Source organism: Aspergillus nidulans, chromosome I (genome assembly GCF_000011425.1).
Source record: "Aspergillus nidulans FGSC A4 chromosome I".
Classification (NCBI taxonomy): Eukaryota; Fungi; Ascomycota; class Eurotiomycetes; order Eurotiales; family Aspergillaceae; genus Aspergillus; species Aspergillus nidulans.
The window spans coordinates 605,742-623,670 of record NC_066257.1 but is presented as its reverse complement, the minus strand read 5'-3'; the positions used below and the strand labels follow the sequence as shown (position 1 = coordinate 623,670).

The 17,929-nt window shown below is 49.8% G+C and overlaps 8 protein-coding genes across 8 annotated transcripts, besides 1 other annotated feature; 6 read left to right on the top strand and 2 right to left on the bottom strand.

Annotated features, from left to right (window-relative positions):
• Positions 1-17,929: part of a sequence feature (contig 1.107 303..444822(-1)) that runs on past both edges of the window.
• On the top strand, positions 68-1,265 carry ANIA_06297 (cytochrome c oxidase assembly protein). The gene is made up of 4 exons (XM_050611357.1): positions 68-259; positions 306-375; positions 455-896; positions 954-1,265. The coding sequence occupies exons 1-4, from the start codon at positions 69-71 to the stop codon at positions 1,001-1,003; spliced, it is 753 nt and encodes a 250-aa protein (XP_050466944.1). The 5' UTR covers position 68; the 3' UTR covers positions 1,004-1,265.
• ANIA_06298 (uncharacterized protein) lies at positions 1,982-2,866 on the top strand (the record flags this gene model as incomplete). The annotated part of the gene is made up of 2 exons (XM_658810.1): positions 1,982-2,361; positions 2,416-2,866. 2 exons carry the CDS (start codon positions 1,982-1,984, stop codon positions 2,864-2,866), a joined length of 831 nt encoding a protein of 276 aa, XP_663902.1.
• Positions 3,237-5,362, bottom strand: ANIA_06299 (DUF803 domain membrane protein; the record flags this gene model as incomplete). Its single annotated transcript, XM_658811.1, has 2 exons — positions 3,237-4,574; positions 4,625-5,362. 2 exons carry the CDS (start codon positions 5,360-5,362, stop codon positions 3,237-3,239), a joined length of 2,076 nt encoding a protein of 691 aa, XP_663903.1.
• On the top strand, positions 6,642-7,952 carry ANIA_06300 (replication factor C subunit 5; the record flags this gene model as incomplete). Its single annotated transcript, XM_658812.1, has 6 exons — positions 6,642-6,728; positions 6,783-7,405; positions 7,457-7,625; positions 7,674-7,772; positions 7,822-7,877; positions 7,928-7,952. The coding sequence occupies 6 exons, from the start codon at positions 6,642-6,644 to the stop codon at positions 7,950-7,952; spliced, it is 1,059 nt and encodes a 352-aa protein (XP_663904.1).
• ANIA_06301 (uncharacterized protein) lies at positions 9,075-9,899 on the top strand (the record flags this gene model as incomplete). Its single annotated transcript, XM_658813.2, has 4 exons — positions 9,075-9,124; positions 9,178-9,236; positions 9,290-9,441; positions 9,539-9,899. The coding sequence occupies 4 exons, from the start codon at positions 9,075-9,077 to the stop codon at positions 9,611-9,613; spliced, it is 336 nt and encodes a 111-aa protein (XP_663905.1). The 3' UTR covers positions 9,614-9,899.
• ANIA_06302 (mitochondrial 54S ribosomal protein YmL47) lies at positions 9,659-10,467 on the bottom strand (the record flags this gene model as incomplete). The annotated part of the gene is made up of 2 exons (XM_658814.2): positions 9,659-9,831; positions 9,891-10,467. 2 exons carry the CDS (start codon positions 10,465-10,467, stop codon positions 9,659-9,661), a joined length of 750 nt encoding a protein of 249 aa, XP_663906.2.
• On the top strand, positions 10,682-14,451 carry ANIA_06303 (replication factor C subunit 1). The gene is made up of 4 exons (XM_658815.2): positions 10,682-10,882; positions 10,968-10,992; positions 11,047-11,137; positions 11,190-14,451. Exons 1-4 carry the CDS (start codon positions 10,796-10,798, stop codon positions 14,263-14,265), a joined length of 3,279 nt encoding a protein of 1,092 aa, XP_663907.1. The 5' UTR covers positions 10,682-10,795; the 3' UTR covers positions 14,266-14,451.
• ANIA_06304 (Sin1 family protein) lies at positions 14,885-17,467 on the top strand (the record flags this gene model as incomplete). The annotated part of the gene is made up of 2 exons (XM_658816.1): positions 14,885-14,907; positions 14,959-17,467. The coding sequence occupies 2 exons, from the start codon at positions 14,885-14,887 to the stop codon at positions 17,465-17,467; spliced, it is 2,532 nt and encodes an 843-aa protein (XP_663908.1).

Genomic DNA, 17,929 nt, shown 5'->3' with positions numbered 1-17,929 from the left:
ATAAATCCCTTGTCCGCTGATCGTGCGATGTTTCTCCTCCGTTTATATCCGCTACAACAAAAACAGCCATGTTTTCTCGACTGACACCTCCATGGGGATGGTCCTTATCCCCAGGAGCCGGCGCTGCCCGGTCTGTGCTCTCACAAGCTAAGGGATTGGCTCCAGGGCGGAGATATTTTTCGCGCAATTCCTGGCTAAATCAGTCGCCGTCGGCACCGTTCAATACGCCCCAGTCACAGAAGCGAAATGCTTCCACGATGTATGCCAGCCGCAGCTCAGTCGAAGAATAGTCTAATGCAAAATAGGTATTATACGATCAGTATAATCCTCGGCACAGTCTCCCTCGCCTACGGCTCCGTCCCATTGTATAAAATGGTCAGTCCCGACACCAATTGTTCCCCTCAACTTTCCGCATCCTTTAAGCGAATGCTGAGCCAGAGCCTTTCACTCTCAGATCTGCCAACAAACCGGCTGGAACGGGCAACCTGTTCTCACACACCGCGCAGGAGACGGCGACACATCATCGCGCGTCACCCCGGTGACTGACTCGCGCCGCCTGCGGATCACGTTCAATGGCTCCGTGTCAGATGTACTACCTTGGAAATTTACACCGCAGCAGCGCGAGGTCCGCGTACTTCCCGGCGAGACGGCACTTGCATTCTACACGGCGACAAACAAGGGCCCTACGGATATCATCGGAGTTGCGACATATAGCGTCACGCCGGGCCAAGTCGCTCCGTATTTTAGCAAGATTCAGTGCTTTTGCTTTGAGGAGCAGAAGTTAAATGCGGGGGAGTCGGTTGACATGCCGGTTTTCTTTTTCATTGACCCGGATTTTGTCACGGATCCGGCAATGAAGGGAATTGATACGATTACGCTTTCTTATACGTTCTTTAGTATGTTTCGGCTTTGCTATTTTCGTTTCGCCAAGTGGTTTTGCTGACACAAAGTAGAAGCGCGATATGATGACAATGGTGTGCTTAAGCCCATTGCAGGCAACTGATACCCCCCCAAAAGGCTATCGGCGGTGAACCTAGGTTATCGAATCCAGGCAGCAATGGGGTATTGACGTGCTCTGAACCTGCACCGAGAGATCAAGCCACTTCCACTTGATATACACTCTCGTAGTCATCTAGTCCTCTTCGAGGAGTTACTACCACCCTTCTCAAACCATTATATAAATGTACTATAGCAAGCAGGATTGGCGTTCCGGGGTATGTATCATAGTCTGTACATACTAACATCGACGATATCTACAGGGCATCCTGCTCATACATGTGTACGTACGGATCCAAGGGTTGTCCGACCTAGAACCCGATCATTCAGCCAACTTTATTAGAATTGCCGCACATTAGGTTACCCGGATACAGGACTGGTGAGCTTTTTTCTCCAGGTACAAATTCAAGGTCATAGTTCATCCTTTCTATCCCAACAGAGCGAAGAAAAATGCACTTTCAACCGTTTTCCCCTTCGCATTATTGGCCTGAACCCTGGCTGTGGCAAGCTCACTTCTGTTCCAACAGCACCTGGATTGAGCACACCAGCCCTGCACCAAACCATGCTACGATGTGTACTTCATATTCCCACAAACAACAGCGCAATCTGTAGGATCATACCACTCAGCTAACGGCCAACACGCGCGAGCCAGACCTGGAAAAGAATACATTGATGGGACCAAATGATAGACGTGAAGCATCTGTTGGAGTGCTCGATAGCTCATTCAGATACCCTGTCCAGAGATACTGCTGATTCTTGCAATATAGTGATACTAATAAAGATAGAAGTGTTTTCGCTTTACCTGAGGAATTGTGCATACCTGATGCCTCCTTCCCTATTGTCTATCGACCCGGCAACAGCAAACGACCAATTTTCTTATCGATAAGCCTATCCATACTTTGGGACCTCACGAACCAAGTTTTAATCTAACCTCACCTTACATATTCTCACAAGAGGATTTAAGGGGTACGTGGCTGTCCTCACAATGCCGCCGCCAACTAAGACAGCAGCACAATCAAATCACCGCCTCTTCGACCCCTGGAACTCGGCCTCATCCGGCCACCAGCACTCCGAAGTGAATCCCGGTACAGCATGGCGACGCACCCGCGAAGCAAAACTCGCCCAACAGTTCCGCTCCGGCGACTGCACGATCAGCTCGTTTGTGTATGACGGCGTGAACAGGGTGTATGAGAAGGGTGAGTGGGAGTGGGATTGGGGGGGTGATGCGAGAGGGGGACGAGGCGGGGATAGGCGGGGAGGTAAAAGCACTGGGAGGGGAAGGACAGCGGTTAGCCCGGATTCGAAGCAGAGAGATATCAGGAGCATGTTGGGCATTGGAAAGGGGGGTTCTTCCTCTGGGTCCGGGTTGGTGCTGGGAGAGAAGATGAATATGAAGGCTATACCTACTTCTATGTCTAGCCAACCCTCTACGCAATTGCCAACACAGTCTCACGAACCCATCCCCGACCCCATGGACCTCGCACCCGGCGCATTCAGCGGAACTACCACATCTAACGTAGCTACAGCCCCTCTCCAGAAACATCCTCAATCCCAATGCCAATCAAACGCAGCCACGAGCACTCCCCCGGAATCAACCATCTTTCGCGGCGCTACAATCTACATAAACGGGCGAACAGCGCCACTCATCTCAGACCACAAGCTCAAATCCCTTCTCGTTGCGCACGGCGCAACACTAGCCCTCTCAATCTCCCGCCGCGTAACACATATCATAATCGGGAAGCCGAATGCTGGCCCGGGGCGCGGCGGCGCGGGAGGCGGGCTGGCGGCTGGGAAGATCCAAGAGGAGTTGGCGAGGGGCGGATGGAGGGGGATAAGGATAGTGGGAGTTGAGTGGTATGTTACTGCGTAAAATTCTCCATTGTATTCTGTTGGGCGTGGGGGCTAATGGGTGCTCTGTTGATAGGGTACTGGAGAGTATCAAAGCTGGTAAACGACTTACCGAGACGAGGTTTGCGGTTAATTTGGGTAATCAGAGGAGTGTGCTGGGGTATATGTGAATGATTGGTCGTGCACATGCCTTGGCTTGGATTGGTTAGGGCTAGAGTTGCTGGCTTGTGTTTTGGGTGGCATACTCATTCAGGCTCGATATCTATGATACCCTCATGTCATATCATTATATACATAAAACCATATAAACATACATACATTATCATATCGCGTAACATCACAGTGAGACAGGGGGTTGTCTATACAAACGCCCAGCCCTGACCACCCTTGCTCTACCCGCTGCTTGCCGAATCTTGCCGGCGCCACCCACTCTGCCTCCGTGGAATGGTTAGCAACGATCCTTTACTACTTTCTAGGGGCTGCTGTTGCTCCGGCTGTGGTTGATACTGTTGTTGGTCGTTTCTAATATGAGACACATCTAGTGCGGACTCGTTATCCGGTAATGGCGATAGCGGGTTTAGTCGGAGTCGAGGGGGGTAAAGAGATGAATGGGAGTCTAGGCGCCGGCCAGAGGGCAGATCGTCCAATTTTCCGTCATCATAGTAGTCATACGTATCGTAATTGTAGGTCTCATAGTCATCTTCATCATGGTTACTCTGTATATTCGTGCGTGTTCGTTCGTGTTTCTCATCCTCGTTCGTGTATCCGGAAACTTTGTCTCCCTGAACAAGTCCTAGGTGCTCCTCTTCGGACGTCATATTCCGCATGTGTCCGCGGCGCAGAATGCCTCTGGGGCTGCGACTGCGGGTGTGGCTGCGGCTGTCTGCTGATGATGGGTCAACAGGTGACTTAGCTCTGCTGAAGATCTTCTGGAATGAGAAATGACGATGCGGCGGAGGTGCTGGCGCAGCTAGGTGCGATTGGTCTTGCTCTTCGTCCACCCATGAGACAGCCCTAGGAGGATGTTGCCCAGGGTAGCTGGTATCGACAACTTTGGGATCTGGTTCCAACACCGGCCCATGCGTTTGTTGGTCTCCAGGGATAGGTCTCCACGGGGAGCTCATGATGCTAGACGTCCGCGATCGAACCTCGTTCATAAACGTATGCACACTGGGGGAGGTATTGTGGGAGTCTTCGGACAAGTCATCCGGGAAGCGAGACATTCCTAGCGGAGGTAGAGGAGTAGGTGTGCGCCTCTGGGACTTTTCAGAAAGAACGGTCTTGCGCCTGCGCAAGCCGTCCCATTCGACAATCTCGTTGTCAGCGGGTGGTCTGAGCTGGTCTTCTTGTCTCTCACGGAGATAGCGACGTGCTTCCTCGGCCTCGACATTGCGGCGGGGAGTAGATAGGCGGCGAATGATAGCGGCTGTGCCACGGATGGCGTCGGCTTTTGGCTCGAATTCAGGCTCTTCTTGCGTTGCAACTTCACGGACTTGATCGAGGTCACCTTTGAAGACGGCGGCGTCAGGGACATCTTTGGCGGATTTCGACAATTGTAGCAACACCACTCCAGCGCAGATTTGTAGGAATCCCAAGATGACAGAAGCAATTTGCGTGCCTGTCCCTTTGAAGCCCCGGAAAAGGATCGCAGAGGAAATAATGGTCGAGCTGGTGAAGAAGACGTAGTAAGTGGGCGTAACCAGAGCGGCGTTAAAGATGTTCAGGGCTTTCTATTTTTCTTCAGTACATGACTAATGCAAGAGAGTGGAGGGAAACTCACGTTGAGATATATGATCTCGGTCAATAATGTTGCAACCACAAATACGAGCAACACATACATAAACCACTCTTTGAACTGGGCCTCGCCGTTGATTTGAGCTAGAAGTGCAGCTCCCAAGCCCTGAGTCGCTACTACACTCAAGCCTCCAATGAGACTGCAGATGCTGATGTAGACGAACATGCTCCGCTTGCCGTACCGCGGCCCTGCCCATATAGCTGTTATGGCGCACGCCACAATGATGACTCCGGCGTACGACAGGAACCCCGGCGCTATAACATACTTCTTCATATCCTGGATGTCCGCAACCGACGACTGCTCAGGCGCATTCAACGCAATGACTACTGAGCCCAGGATACAGGAAAAACAGCCCACTTTCCCCACGAAACTCAGGCGCTCCTTGAGAAAGATGGCGGACAAAATTGTTGTGATCACTACCGAGAGAGCGCCTAGAGGCGTCACCAGGATGGCGTCAACAAAAGCATATGCCACAAAATTGCAGATCTCGCCAATGATCATGAGCGTCATGCCCGACCACCACCACAGATTCTTGAGGTAGCCATATCCTTCGCCAGCTTCCTCATTGTATTTGACATTCGCCCGCAGGAGACCAACTTTTTTCAGTACGAATGAAACCCCAATAAAGACGCCAGAGGCGACGGCTAGTGATATTCCAATCGCTTTGTACGCTGGGGGACGGTCACCGCCGGAACTGATGCCAGAACGAGGGGAGAGATCCATGGCACTGCCCGCAGTATCATCGACCACTATGAGATGTACAGTAAGCGGCTTCGAGGCGAAAAGTTGGAAAAGTGGTATATATATAGTTCTAGGCCATGAGATCGACGGTCGACACGATGAAGCTGAAATCGGAGTGGAGGAGGACGGCGGTTGACGGCGGCTAGGAATGCGGGCGGGCGAATCGCTGGCGCTCTGGAATGCCGACAAGAATCTAACAGATGGAGGGAGAGCGAAGAGAATGACGGAGTCCAAGAGATGAAATAAAGATCGAAACAAAGGATTCAGGGGAAGAAGCTAAGACGTGGAGATGACTGTATCGTGGGTTAATTTGAGAGTTGACGCTTTTGAGGAGGCTGGGGACCCACTGCGATCTGGTCTACAGCGTCCTCAGTACGCTCGTGACCTATATCAGATAGTCTCTAGACAATCGTAGACGAAAGTCCTAGACTGAGCGTCAGAGAGTCTTCTCGTTCCTTAAGTCAAGGACCCATTGTTGGCGAACCAAAATGATGCTGCGATCTGAACTGCAGAACCATGTCTGATGCTTCCTTTGTGTACAACTCGCCGCCGTCTTTCGGCCAGTCTAACAGTGCGTTTTGGTCAATTCACTAATTACTGATTGGCTCAGATCACTAGAGGTAGTATCATTGGCAATGGCGGCAAATTGGAACTGATTATGTTCCAAGCGAAAGTGATCCTCTACCAATCGGCTCTTGCGCCTTCGCTTGAGCAAGGCCCAAGAATGTCAGCAAGCAACAGCATCATGGCGTTATCATCAGCGGCCACAGGATGGCGAGTTATTGATTGCCAGTCATTGATAACAAGCGACTGGGAAATAAGCCACCGCAGAAATTAGGGTTAGGCCAGTCTGTGTTGTGTACAGTAGTTATAGCTTATCGTGGTTCTTGGCTTCGTGAGATTGTCGATCGGGCAACCGTGCGTGATTGTGGAGAGACAAGATGAAAATGTTAATGGTACAGAGAAAATAAACCCTCTTTTATTAAAGACAGAGTGAGGGACAATTATCGGCTTGTTAATGTTGAACTCTAGAACGTGGATTCCTCAAGTTCATATCTTTCCATGTGGTGTATAAATCGTGGTATGCTAGTTATGTAGAGTCATTAGTCATATGCATAAATATCAATTAAGCTCGCGTCACGACGCGTCTGCAACTCCAACTTTCGTGATTTCGTGAGCTTTTGGATACAAGAGCTCTCCACTCAACAATACAAGCTCAATTGCTCGATTATTGCCGAGCTATAATAGTTCTATACACAACATGGCTCTCTTAGTCGACAAGCACCGTCCGAGATCCCTCGACACGCTCTCATATCACCATGAGCTCTCCGCCCGATTAAGGTCTTTGGTATGGAAATCACCAGCTATTTTAAAGAAGCTCAAGCTCTAATATCTTTTTCAGGCCCAAAGTGGCGACTTCCCTCACCTTCTCATGTACGGCCCATCCGGCGCTGGCAAGAAAACCCGCACGATAGCTACCCTTAAAGAACTCTACGGCCCGGGCGTCGAAAAGATCAAAATCGACAACCGAGTATTCCAAACAACAAGCAACCGCAAGCTGGAATTTAATATCGTCTCTTCTGTCTACCATCTTGAAATAACGCCCTCCGATGTCGGCACCTATGATCGCGTTGTTGTCCAGGAACTGCTCAAAGAAATTGCGCAGACGCAACAAGTCGATCTGTCCGCGAAACAGCGGTTCAAGGTCGTGGTCATCAACGAGGCGGACCATCTAACACGAGATGCGCAAGCGGCCCTTCGACGGACAATGGAGAAGTACAGTCCCAATATGCGACTGATCCTCCTGGCAAATAGCACGTCTAACATCATTGCTCCGATCCGCTCGAGAACTCTGTTGGTCAGAGTTGCGGCACCGAGTGAAGAAGATATCTGTACCATTTTGAGCACATCGGCGAAGAGGGAAGGTTGGAATGAGGCCCCGGAGCTTAATAAACGGATAGCGAAGGAGAGTGGGCGAAATCTCCGTCGTGCGCTGCTTATGTTCGAGGCTATTTATGCTCAGAGGTATGCTTCTTGACTCCCTCTGCTCTGTGGAGCTAATAAGGTTCTCCGTAGTGAGAAAGTATCGGATGATACACCCATTCCACCACCTGACTGGGAAGCTCTTATCTCGGTGATCGCGGAAGAGATTCTTGCGGAGAGGTCACCGGCTAGACTGTTACAAGTCCGTGCCAGGTTATATGATCTGTTAACCCACTGTATACCGGCTACGACGATCCTCAAGGTCTGTTAGCTGATTATGGAAAACGGCGAATCTACTAACCATGTCTAGACACTGACATTCAAATTGATCGCCAAGATTGACGACACCCTGAAACCTGAAGTAATCAAGTGGTCTGCTTTTTACGAGCACAGAATCACTCAGGGTAGTGTAAGGGTTCCATTGAGTTGTTGATGATGTCAAAGCTGACTCAGAACAGAAAGTAATATTTCATCTCGAGGCTTTTGTTGCCAAGTTCATGCGTATATATGAAAGGTTTGTACTTACGTTTCTAGAGTGAACATTATCTAACTTACTCCACGCAGTTACCTTATGGGCATGGACTTTTAAAATGATCAAACGGACTATGAGAAGATTAATGATATACTAATATTCTATGAACCTCTTGCTTCTGTACAATCCTGTCATATCTACAACCGACTCAAATTCCCGGAGACATACATGCCTTACATTTCCCCCCAAATCAACTCAGCAACAGTCAAAGCGTGGCATAAGGGGAGTCGCTCTCAATATACTCTACTGCTTCAGTACAATACGTCAACTTAACTCATAGGGACTTACATCTTCTATCGTTATGCCAAGTCGATGAATAAACAAGAGACAAGCCGGAAAAGCTCTGATTTTAATAGTCTTGTACATTAATTGAGACTCTTGCGTTGCTACTGAGCTATCCACTACGGCCCCATGCTTTCAACTACGCGCTGTAGGCGCCTAAAACCCGATTGCTGTTATTCTGCAGGAGAAGCCACAAGCAGAGTACCGCAAAGTGAGTATTTCGGTGTCCATGATTTAAGAAGAGGGCTATGACAATTCGACATATCCATGCGTCCATATTCAGTACGGAAAAATCGAAGAACATTTTGCCAAATGTTTCATCTCAGGTACGCTCCATGGCTCCAGACTGACATATGACAGCCTAGGCAAGTCTGGAACGTAACCTATTCAAGCAGAAAGTTGTGCTAACCAAGTGCGAATCTGAAGCACTCATTTAAGTGTTGTGGGCCTTAGGTATAGCATGTGGAAACTCAAGCGCATTATTTAATCTAAGCTCTGATTCAAACTCGCCTGCTCAACGAAGTGGGCATGCCGTAAATGGTGTTTTGTGCTCATTGAGCAGAAACTTTGTGACGTGACGTTTAAGGTCTCTGATCACTGAATACAAAAATACAAAAATAGTGAACCTCAGTTCTAGTTTGCATGATGGCATCGATGAGTGAAGAGTGCAGTGAGTAGTAAAGAAATATTTCAGATCTCACATTTGGGAAAGCGAGGTAGGTCAGGTAGAGAAAGGCTGAGTAGAAGTGTCTACGTCATAATTTCGAAGTACGTATATCAGGAGCACCTCGTCCTCAACCTCGCTCAGGCCATTGAAGAACAGTTTACAATCGCTCACAATCAAGGCTCATTCAATCCATCTGACTCCTGGATCTACTTGTGATATAGCAATTCATAATGACCGACACTAAACTTATGGATATCGAGGCTGGCGGCGAACAAACACAGTGAGTTTGACAAGACTTCAGAAGCTATTGGACATTCATTAAAAACTATATAGGTATGAAGGGGTCCGGCAGTTTAGCAAGACACCAGAGAAACAGACTGGACAGCTAGGTTGTAGGTCTCACTGTCCTTTATCTACGCAAAACCCCGCTCCTGATCGTTTCTAGACAACCTCCCACACACCAAAAGTCAAACGAGAACTACACTCGCCGGCGATCATAGCGAGGCAAAGGCGAAAAGGGAGGATTCTAAATTGGCGCACAAGCTCGAGCTTGGAGAGCGCACCTCTGGCATAACTGGATATACCAACGAGAGTTCGGTATATTCCCTTTCCTATAAACTCCTTTATATGACATCTTCGTAGTTGGCGATAAAACAAGAGTGCGCGAAGCTAATGGTAATATACATGATACTAGGACGAAACCGAACATGATGCCGCCAAGTCTAGGAGAGAACAAGGGTATGGGCCTGGCTCTGGGATTGGTGCGTAGATGCTTGAACCAGGGAAAGTTAATAGTTTGAATGATATATCGGGTCTATTGCGATGCCGATGGGCTTGAGGACGTGGACTTCGGGGGTTTAGACAATTTGTCCGTTCCTAGAGGTGGGTTTCTTCGAGCTCGCTTCAAGCTCTCCAATGTGACACCATTGCCGAGCTTCGTAAGGCCAACAACTGGTGGATCACCTTTATTCACAAATTCCCAGAGACCTGTATATAAATCAATGACTTGCGCTCACTTTTTTTTTTAATGCAACTCTAAAACATACCGGGTAGCTTGTGACCTGCAAGACGGAACGCTTCCCTTGCAACTTTCTCGTGAATATCGCCCTTGAGCTCGAAGACAATCCTGCTGACAGCAACCTTCGCAGTCCAGTAGTCGAATTTACCCTTTCCTTTACCCATACGCTGCTCATTACCCTTGGTGTAGACACCAATGTTGGCACTCACGCGCTTGTACAGAGTGTAATTCATTCCTCGCAAACGTCTCTTGATGGTTTCTTCTGCAATCTTGAGGGAAGCAGCCGGCAACCGGCGGTCGTGGTCTTTCATCCGTAGTCCATAATCTCCCCACACTACTGTTGTGCCTCGTGATGATCCTCCGGTCGGGACATGTGGACGACCCTTGGGCGACTTTGAGGTTTCCGCCATCTTGGGAGTAAGCCAGTCGAGAGCCGGCGAAGTCGTAGAGAAGCATCGTGACAGCGGAAGGAAGGGTACAGATGTTCGCAGACCTAGTGCTGGAAGATGCATCAGTTTAGCGGCAGAATTCTTTGGATGGTCCATACATGTTGGCTGAAGGCACGCAAATTGCGGCCGTGCAAGATATTTGAGATGCGACCCCATTGTAATTCACGACGCTTGCCTTCAGCGGAATGGAGCAACACCGAGAAACCGCAGACTTTCTGATTCTCGGCACTCCCTCTTGAGCGTTTTTCCGTTCCGCGCCGAATAGAGGCCAGTCACGTGTAACTCAGATAAGTTGATTACATAAGCTAATTTAATCGCGTCACAGCTCTAGGCAGGTAGGCGCGTCGCGTTGCCTAACTGCTACGCTGAGGCCCGAGGCTGTCATAAATTGAGACTGTCTTGTGTAAAGACCAGCCGGCCTGGCTCCAAATTCAGAAATCTGCAGGCTTCACCTCCTGAAACTTCTTCTTTTCATGTGAATATCATGCCGGCTGATATCAGGAGTTTCTTTGGTGGCAAGTCGAGCCAAGGCTCCGCCTCGTCTCCTACGAAACCGCCTGCAAAAAAAGAGGTATGTGTATGATCGCCAATGCTTAATTTATGCCCAGTATTTTGCTCCTGCTTAGTCTGATGGATGGCTGTTAACTTCGCTATAGAAACAGACCCCAGCCCGCAATAAGCGTACGATTCGCGGAAATCTATAGCACATGGACCATTGCATTGACAAAGTTACAGGTGGCAGGAAGGTTGTCAATGACAGCGAGGATGACGATGATGTCGTGGTGACCGATGCCCCGGTCTCCAGAGCTAAGCCTTCGAGCAAGTCGTAAGGCTCTTTTAGTCGAATTACAGCTTCGTCCACTAACGCATGACCGAAGGAAGCCTGCAGTGCCAGAAGGCGAACCTACGACGGCCTCGGACTATTTCGCATCTAGCAAGAAGAAAGGACGAACTAAATCCAGTAACGCAGATACCAATAACAAACCATCCAAAAGTAGCGCTACGAAGACGGAGAGTCCAGAAGCTACCGTGGGGACTGCGGAGCAGAAAGACGCAACCAGAGCTGGGTCTCGCCGTGACACGAACAAGGCTACTGTGCGTCTTGACGACGAAAAGCTGGGTGATGACGACATTTTTGCGACCGAGTATGGCAAGGCGGGCAAAGGGAACGACGATTATAAAGAGGAAGAAGATGACGATGACAGCGATGATTTTGATCCCTTGGCGAAACCAGTAAATGGTGCTCGGGGCAGGCCAGTGTCCAAAAAGCGTTCTGCACTTGGTGAAGACGATGAAGACGTGATTATGGAAGATGCCCCCCGGCGACCGGCGAGCGCAGCCAAACCTGCAACCTCTCAAACGCAAAGGAAACGAAAGTCTGAAGCAGTTGATAAGGATGACGATGATATCCAGGCCACCTCAAAGAGTGTCGGTACTGGAGCAAGATCCAAAAAGCCAAAGGCGTTAACCGCCAAACAAGATCAGTCAGATAGCAAAGAGATTCAAGATATCTTCGACAGCATCCCGACAATAAAAGCTCCGTCGCCCCCGCCTCCACAAGGTTCTGACGAGAAGAAGAAGTTCGTTTTCGGAGGAGGGAAATCGCGAGACCCTGTTTCTGGGGGCGCCGAACTACCTGTTGGAGCGGAAAATTGTCTTGCAGGTCTAACGTTCGTTTTCACAGGTGTTCTTGACACCCTAGGCCGCGAAGAGGGCCAGGCTTTAGTCAAGAGGTATGGCGGTAAAGTCACAACAGCACCCAGCGGTAAGACAAGCTTTGTTGTCCTCGGAAGCGATGCTGGGCCATCAAAGCTTGCCACAATCTCGAAACACAAACTGAAAACAATTAGCGAAGAAGGCCTATTTGAACTCATTCGTCGTCTTCCCGCAAACGGCGGCGATGGGAAAGCTGCTGAAAAGTATGAAGCGAAGAAAAAGGAAGAAGATGAGAAGATTCGGAAGATGGCCGCTGAGATTGATGCGGAAGAGAAACGTAATGAAGCTGAGAGACGGAAAGAAGTCAAAAGCGGCCAAACCACTCAGGATGTCAAGGACAAAAAGGAAAATAACGCCGATGACCAACTCTGGACCTCAAAGTATGCACCTACATCTCTGAATATGATATGCGGCAATAAAGGAGCGGTTGAGAAACTTCAAGCTTGGCTCAGGAACTGGCGAAAAAGCGCAAAGGCGAACTTTACAAAACCGGGCAAGGACGGATCTGGGCTATATCGCTCTGTGATGATACATGGCCCTCCTGGAATTGGTAAAACTACCGCGGCGCACCTTGTGGCAAAACTTGAAGGTTACGATGTTGTGGAATCGAATGCCAGTGACACCAGGAGTAAAAAACTCGTCGAGAGTGGTCTTCTAGGTGTCCTGGATACGACTTCACTGCAGGGGTATTTCTCGACTTCAAACAAAAAGGTTGAAAGTGGCAAAAAGAACCTTGTGCTAATCATGGACGAGGTGGATGGTATGTCTGCTGGAGATCGAGGAGGTGTCGGAGCGATGGCTGCGATTGCGAAGAAGACACAAATTCCTCTCATTCTCATCTGCAATGAGCGACGCCTCCCAAAAATGAAGCCCTTTGATCACGTCACATTCGAAATTCCGTTCAGAAGGCCAACTGTCGAGCAGGTTCGAGCCCGCCTTCTGACCATCTGCTTTCGAGAGAAAATGAAAATACCACCGCAAGTCCTGGATAGTCTGATCGAGGGAACACACGCAGATATTCGACAGGTGATCAATATGCTCTCAGCAGTCAGATTGGATCGGAGCGAGCAGGGCGACCAAACCGGCCAGGATTATTCTCTCGATTATGACCAGGGAAAGCAGATGTCGAAAGCATGGGAGAAGCATATCATCCTGAAGCCATGGGACATTGTTGGAAAAATTTTGAATCCACAAATGTTCAGTCAAAGCTCGACGGCTACGCTCAACGATAAAAGTGAGCTGTATTTCAATGACCACGAGTTCAGCTATCTTATGCTCCAGGAGAACTACCTTAGGACGAAACCGACACGTGCCAATAACTATGAGGGCAAAGAGCGTAAGTTAAAGCTGCTGGAATTAGCAGATAATGCTGCCTCGAGCATAAGCGATGGAGATCTCGTCGACAGAATGATTCATGGCAGCCAGCAGCAATGGAGTTTGATGCCAACGCATGCTATTTTCAGTTTTGTGCGTCCGGCTAGTTTTATGTTTGGTAATATGATGGAGCGGCCTGCCTTCACCAGCTGGCTCGGGCAAAATAGTAAACAAGGTTTGATCATCGTCTTTGGAGTAATTGCACGCGAGGCTGATGTTGTACACGCAGGAAAACTCTCGAGATATGTGAAGGAAATCCAAGGACGCATGCGGCTTCGCGCCTCTGGAGATCGCCACGAGGTCCGACAGCAATACATACCACTATTATGGGACAGACTCGTTAAGCGGCTGATGGTAGACGGCAAAGATAGTGTTGAAGACGTTGTTGATTTTATGGACAGTTATTTTCTTACCAGGGATGACTGGGATGCTCTTGTCGAGCTCGGACTTGGGCCTATGGATGAGTCTAAAGTCAAGCTGGAGACGCAGACCAAAGCCGCCTTCACGCGTGTTTACAACCAACGCTCACACCCGCTTCCATATATGAAGGCTAGCAATGTTCTTGCGCCGAAGAAGGCGCCGAAGGAAAAACCCGACATTGAGGATGCCATCGACGAGTCGGACGAGGATGACGTCCTTGTGGACGACACTAAAGATGACGAAGATAGCGACGAGATTGATCTCAAGAAGGACAAACTTATTCGTGTGCCTAAGAAGTCTACCGCTAAGAAAAGTTCAAAGAGCAGCACATCAGCGAAAGGCAAAGGAAAATCCAAGAAGACAAGCGCGGACGATTTCATCGACGACGAGGACGACGATGCGCCGAAGCCAAAGAAAGCGCGAGGCAAAAAAGCCAAGTCATAACTTGATTGGCAATATCAGGCCTCTATTATTCCCATGTTTTTGATATTTGATTTGGGGGATATCATGGCCGCAACTTGAGCGAGAGTGCGACATGGACTGGATGTATGTTAGTTGTATAATTACATGTATCACGGCTCATCGTGATATTCAACGAATAGGGGATGATTTTCTCTTTGAGCTGCCTTTGTAGCACGAGGCAAATCGTAGATACAAATACTGTTGGACCTGGTGCCTGGCTCGTAAGGACGTGCTTCGCTCTAGTCTTGGCTGGCTGCCGGCGGCGGAGATAGGGTGGAGTTGCGCTTGCGGCCTCCTCTCCCCTCCTTCAACCTTCCTTAGCTATACAGCGCAGCATTTACACCGTACGCCACCCTGGAGCGCGTCCAGGAGCAGCATCTCTGTTAACTTCTCTTCTTTCTTTTTCCTGTGCTTCGGTCAGGCTGGTCCTGCCCGGTTGTGTTCTCTGCGTTCGGCACACTCAGCGCATCCACCTTCAGTCCGCAATGAGAGCACAGGACGTACGATAGCCCTGTTAAACAGTTGCACATATTTTTCCTAGATCGAAATAGCCAATATATCCTCCTGTCTCACTTCTTATTCCCTACCAAGTGTATGGAAGATGTCTCTCCTTCATAACGAAGAGTACGTTTTAAATCCCCTCCCCTTCAGTTTCTCTATGCTAATTGGGTGCAGCTTTACAATTTGGCAGCTACGCACTTCTTACCTCTCCACAATCAAGGATGGCATTGGCGACAGACTCATTAATGTCAATCATTCTGTTCTCAATACACCCGGATTCCGCGCCGCAGGCTGGCCAGCAGCCTCCGCCAACCACCCATCACAACTTGCTGCCAGTATAAAACGGACATATTCTCCTCCTATACCTACGGCCACAGCGGTCTCGTCCGAATATTACCAGTTAGGCGCTAGGGATTTGAATGATTCGCAGAGATCTGGATTTGGACAAGACGGCGAGGATGACGAAGGGGGCATGGTGACGGGGAAATCTACAATAGATGGGATCGGGCGCCGGAATCCTTTACGGAATGAGAAGCGCGCACATCGGAAAGAACGCCAGCAAAGGGAACAGCAGAAGGCAAGAGACGTCGAAGAAGATGACAGCAGTGACCTGAGCGACGAAAGTGACGATGATGGGGAACCCCTGCAGAGGGCTAGCGAAGAGATCAAGTTTCCAAAAGTGCCTGTTCGGATCAGAGCAGGCTCGTCACCCATCAGGGCAACTGATCGGCAGGAAAGACCTCAGGTTATGGTCACACATCCTTCGCATACATCGATGAATAGCCATTATCGCACGGGCTCTCTTGGGACCGCCCCAAGCGTCAGTGAACGCCCACGGCGGGACACGACAACCACTACAACCAGTAGTGACATGTCTTCGGATCATGAGATTGATATGTCCGCGCCGGGATACAGGAGGCGCCAGATTCACTTCTCCGGTCATGACCAAGTGATAGATCTAGGAAAAGCCAGCAGTGACGGACTCGAGCAGCTGGACGAACAGGAGGAAGACTCGGACGCGGGGTCAGTCGAAAGTGCTCTCTCATCAGAATTTGATGCGACAGCTGGCTCTGCGTCACTTCTAGGAGCTGTTGGTATAACTGGAGGTCTAAACTCGTCGTCACCGATTGCGTTGATGCACAAGCTGCCCCATGGACCGAGCTCGCAGACAGCATCGCCCCGGAAACCAAAACCACCGGCGCCAGAACTGCAGGATTTACCACCTCCTCGACCGATCAGTACGGTGCAACCTGTTAGTCTGCTCTCCACAGCACTCAATGCTCGTGCCAAGGCACCAGCAAACCCCGTTGAAAGGTTCGCTGTACTCTCTGGTAAAGGTCTAACGGATGCCTTGAATATTCGATTATATGTACCATTCTCCTCAGACCCTGAAGAGCCTCTCGACCTGCCGCTGGCTCGAGAATCAAAGCTAGCGGATCAGCCAGCACCTGTGACTGTAGCCGAGGCTATTGGATTGGCACTTTGGAGGTACTCTGAGGAGCGTCGGCAACCCCCCATTGAGCGTGATAAACTCAATGTCAATAGGTGGACGCTTCGAATGGTGGAGGATGGTGAAGTTGAATACGATTTCCCACCATTGGGTCGAGCATCAGCCATAAGCGATTTTACGTCAAACAACAATAGCCGAGCAGGTGGCATGCGCGGCAGATCCAGAGGGAAACAGTATGACGAATTTGCCCTAGTTGAAGCTTCCGATATGGAGTTCGAGGAGAATGAGCGTTTATACCCGATGTATAACGTCTCTGCTCCCGCCGAAGAGGCAAGAGATCCAGCGCCCGCAGCAGCCGCTGCTCCGGCAGGCCAGCCGGTACCGCAAACTAAAACTGCTCGCCCGAACCCAATCCTTGGACAACCGTTCTCGTCAGCATTAAATGACAATACCCTCACGCCTGCCGACCGCCCAGCGGTGCCTGTTTCGCATGCTACACCTCGCCTGGGAGTTTCGAAGACACTGAAGATCCGGTATACCAACTTGGAGTCGTCAACGCAAACTACGACCCTTAATACATCGACAGATAGCTACATAGCAGAAATCCTGGATTCCGTATGCAAGCGATGGGGTCTGGATAAAGGGAATTACTTGCTTAAAGTGATGGGCTCCAACACAATCGCTCCGCTGGACCGCACCGTTGAGGCACTGGGCAACATCACTGACTTAGACCTGGTCCGCCGACGCTTCGGCCCGCAGGTATTGACAGGATCGCCAGTGAGCTCTTCTCCGAATGCTCCCCTCCTGGTCGACAGTCCCGCTGTGCCGACCAAGAAAGGAAAGAAAAGCGGACAGCGGATGCTACATCCTCTTACTCAACAACAGGATCTTATCGGAGGATACTACCGGCGGTATTTTGTGCTTCGCAAGCAGTCGATGGGGTTCACTACTTCGCTGCATCGCGTCCTGACGTTTGACAACGACTACATGCACATCATGCCTGCAGATACGGGTAAAAATGGGTCCGACACCAAGACCCGGTCAATCAGCTTCAACGACGTTGTGGGGTGTAAAGTAAGCCGACGGCATCCGAAGAATTTCCGCGTCGTGGTGCTGCGTGGGAACGATGCGACGGAGCAGAAGCGGTATGATTTTGAGGCGCGCAATTCGTTTGAAGCGGAGGAGATCGTGGGCGAGATCAAGAAGAACATGGCGCAGTATCGCACAACATGAGGTGCAGGGAACATGAGTGCAGGATTTCTATTATTACTTCTCTAAAGGGGTATTCAAGGTGTAAACTTGGACTGGCGAATTGGCTGGATTGGCTAGCAATGGATTGATGAATGTTTTGGCCTGGACATGCATGAAAGCCTCGACTCCAATCTTTATCTGGGACGAGCACCGACTCTCCCACGAGTTCTCAACTACAAAAGGTACAAAAGTCTTCTCGAAACGCTCGTCTGGCGTCTGCAGCGAACTCTAATGTTTCTGAAGCCCGATACAACCATGTGGTTCTTTAAGGTCTCTCTTCAACGTTGGTTGGGACCGTCCGTCCATGGACCGTTATGAGGTCATCGGTCCCAGCCCGCAGCAGTAGTACAGGGTACCAAGCAGTAGTGGTGATCTCACCCCTGACGCGTATAGACATCACTGTCGAATTAGGTCAATAGTGCAATGAAGCCAGGGATCGCAGGA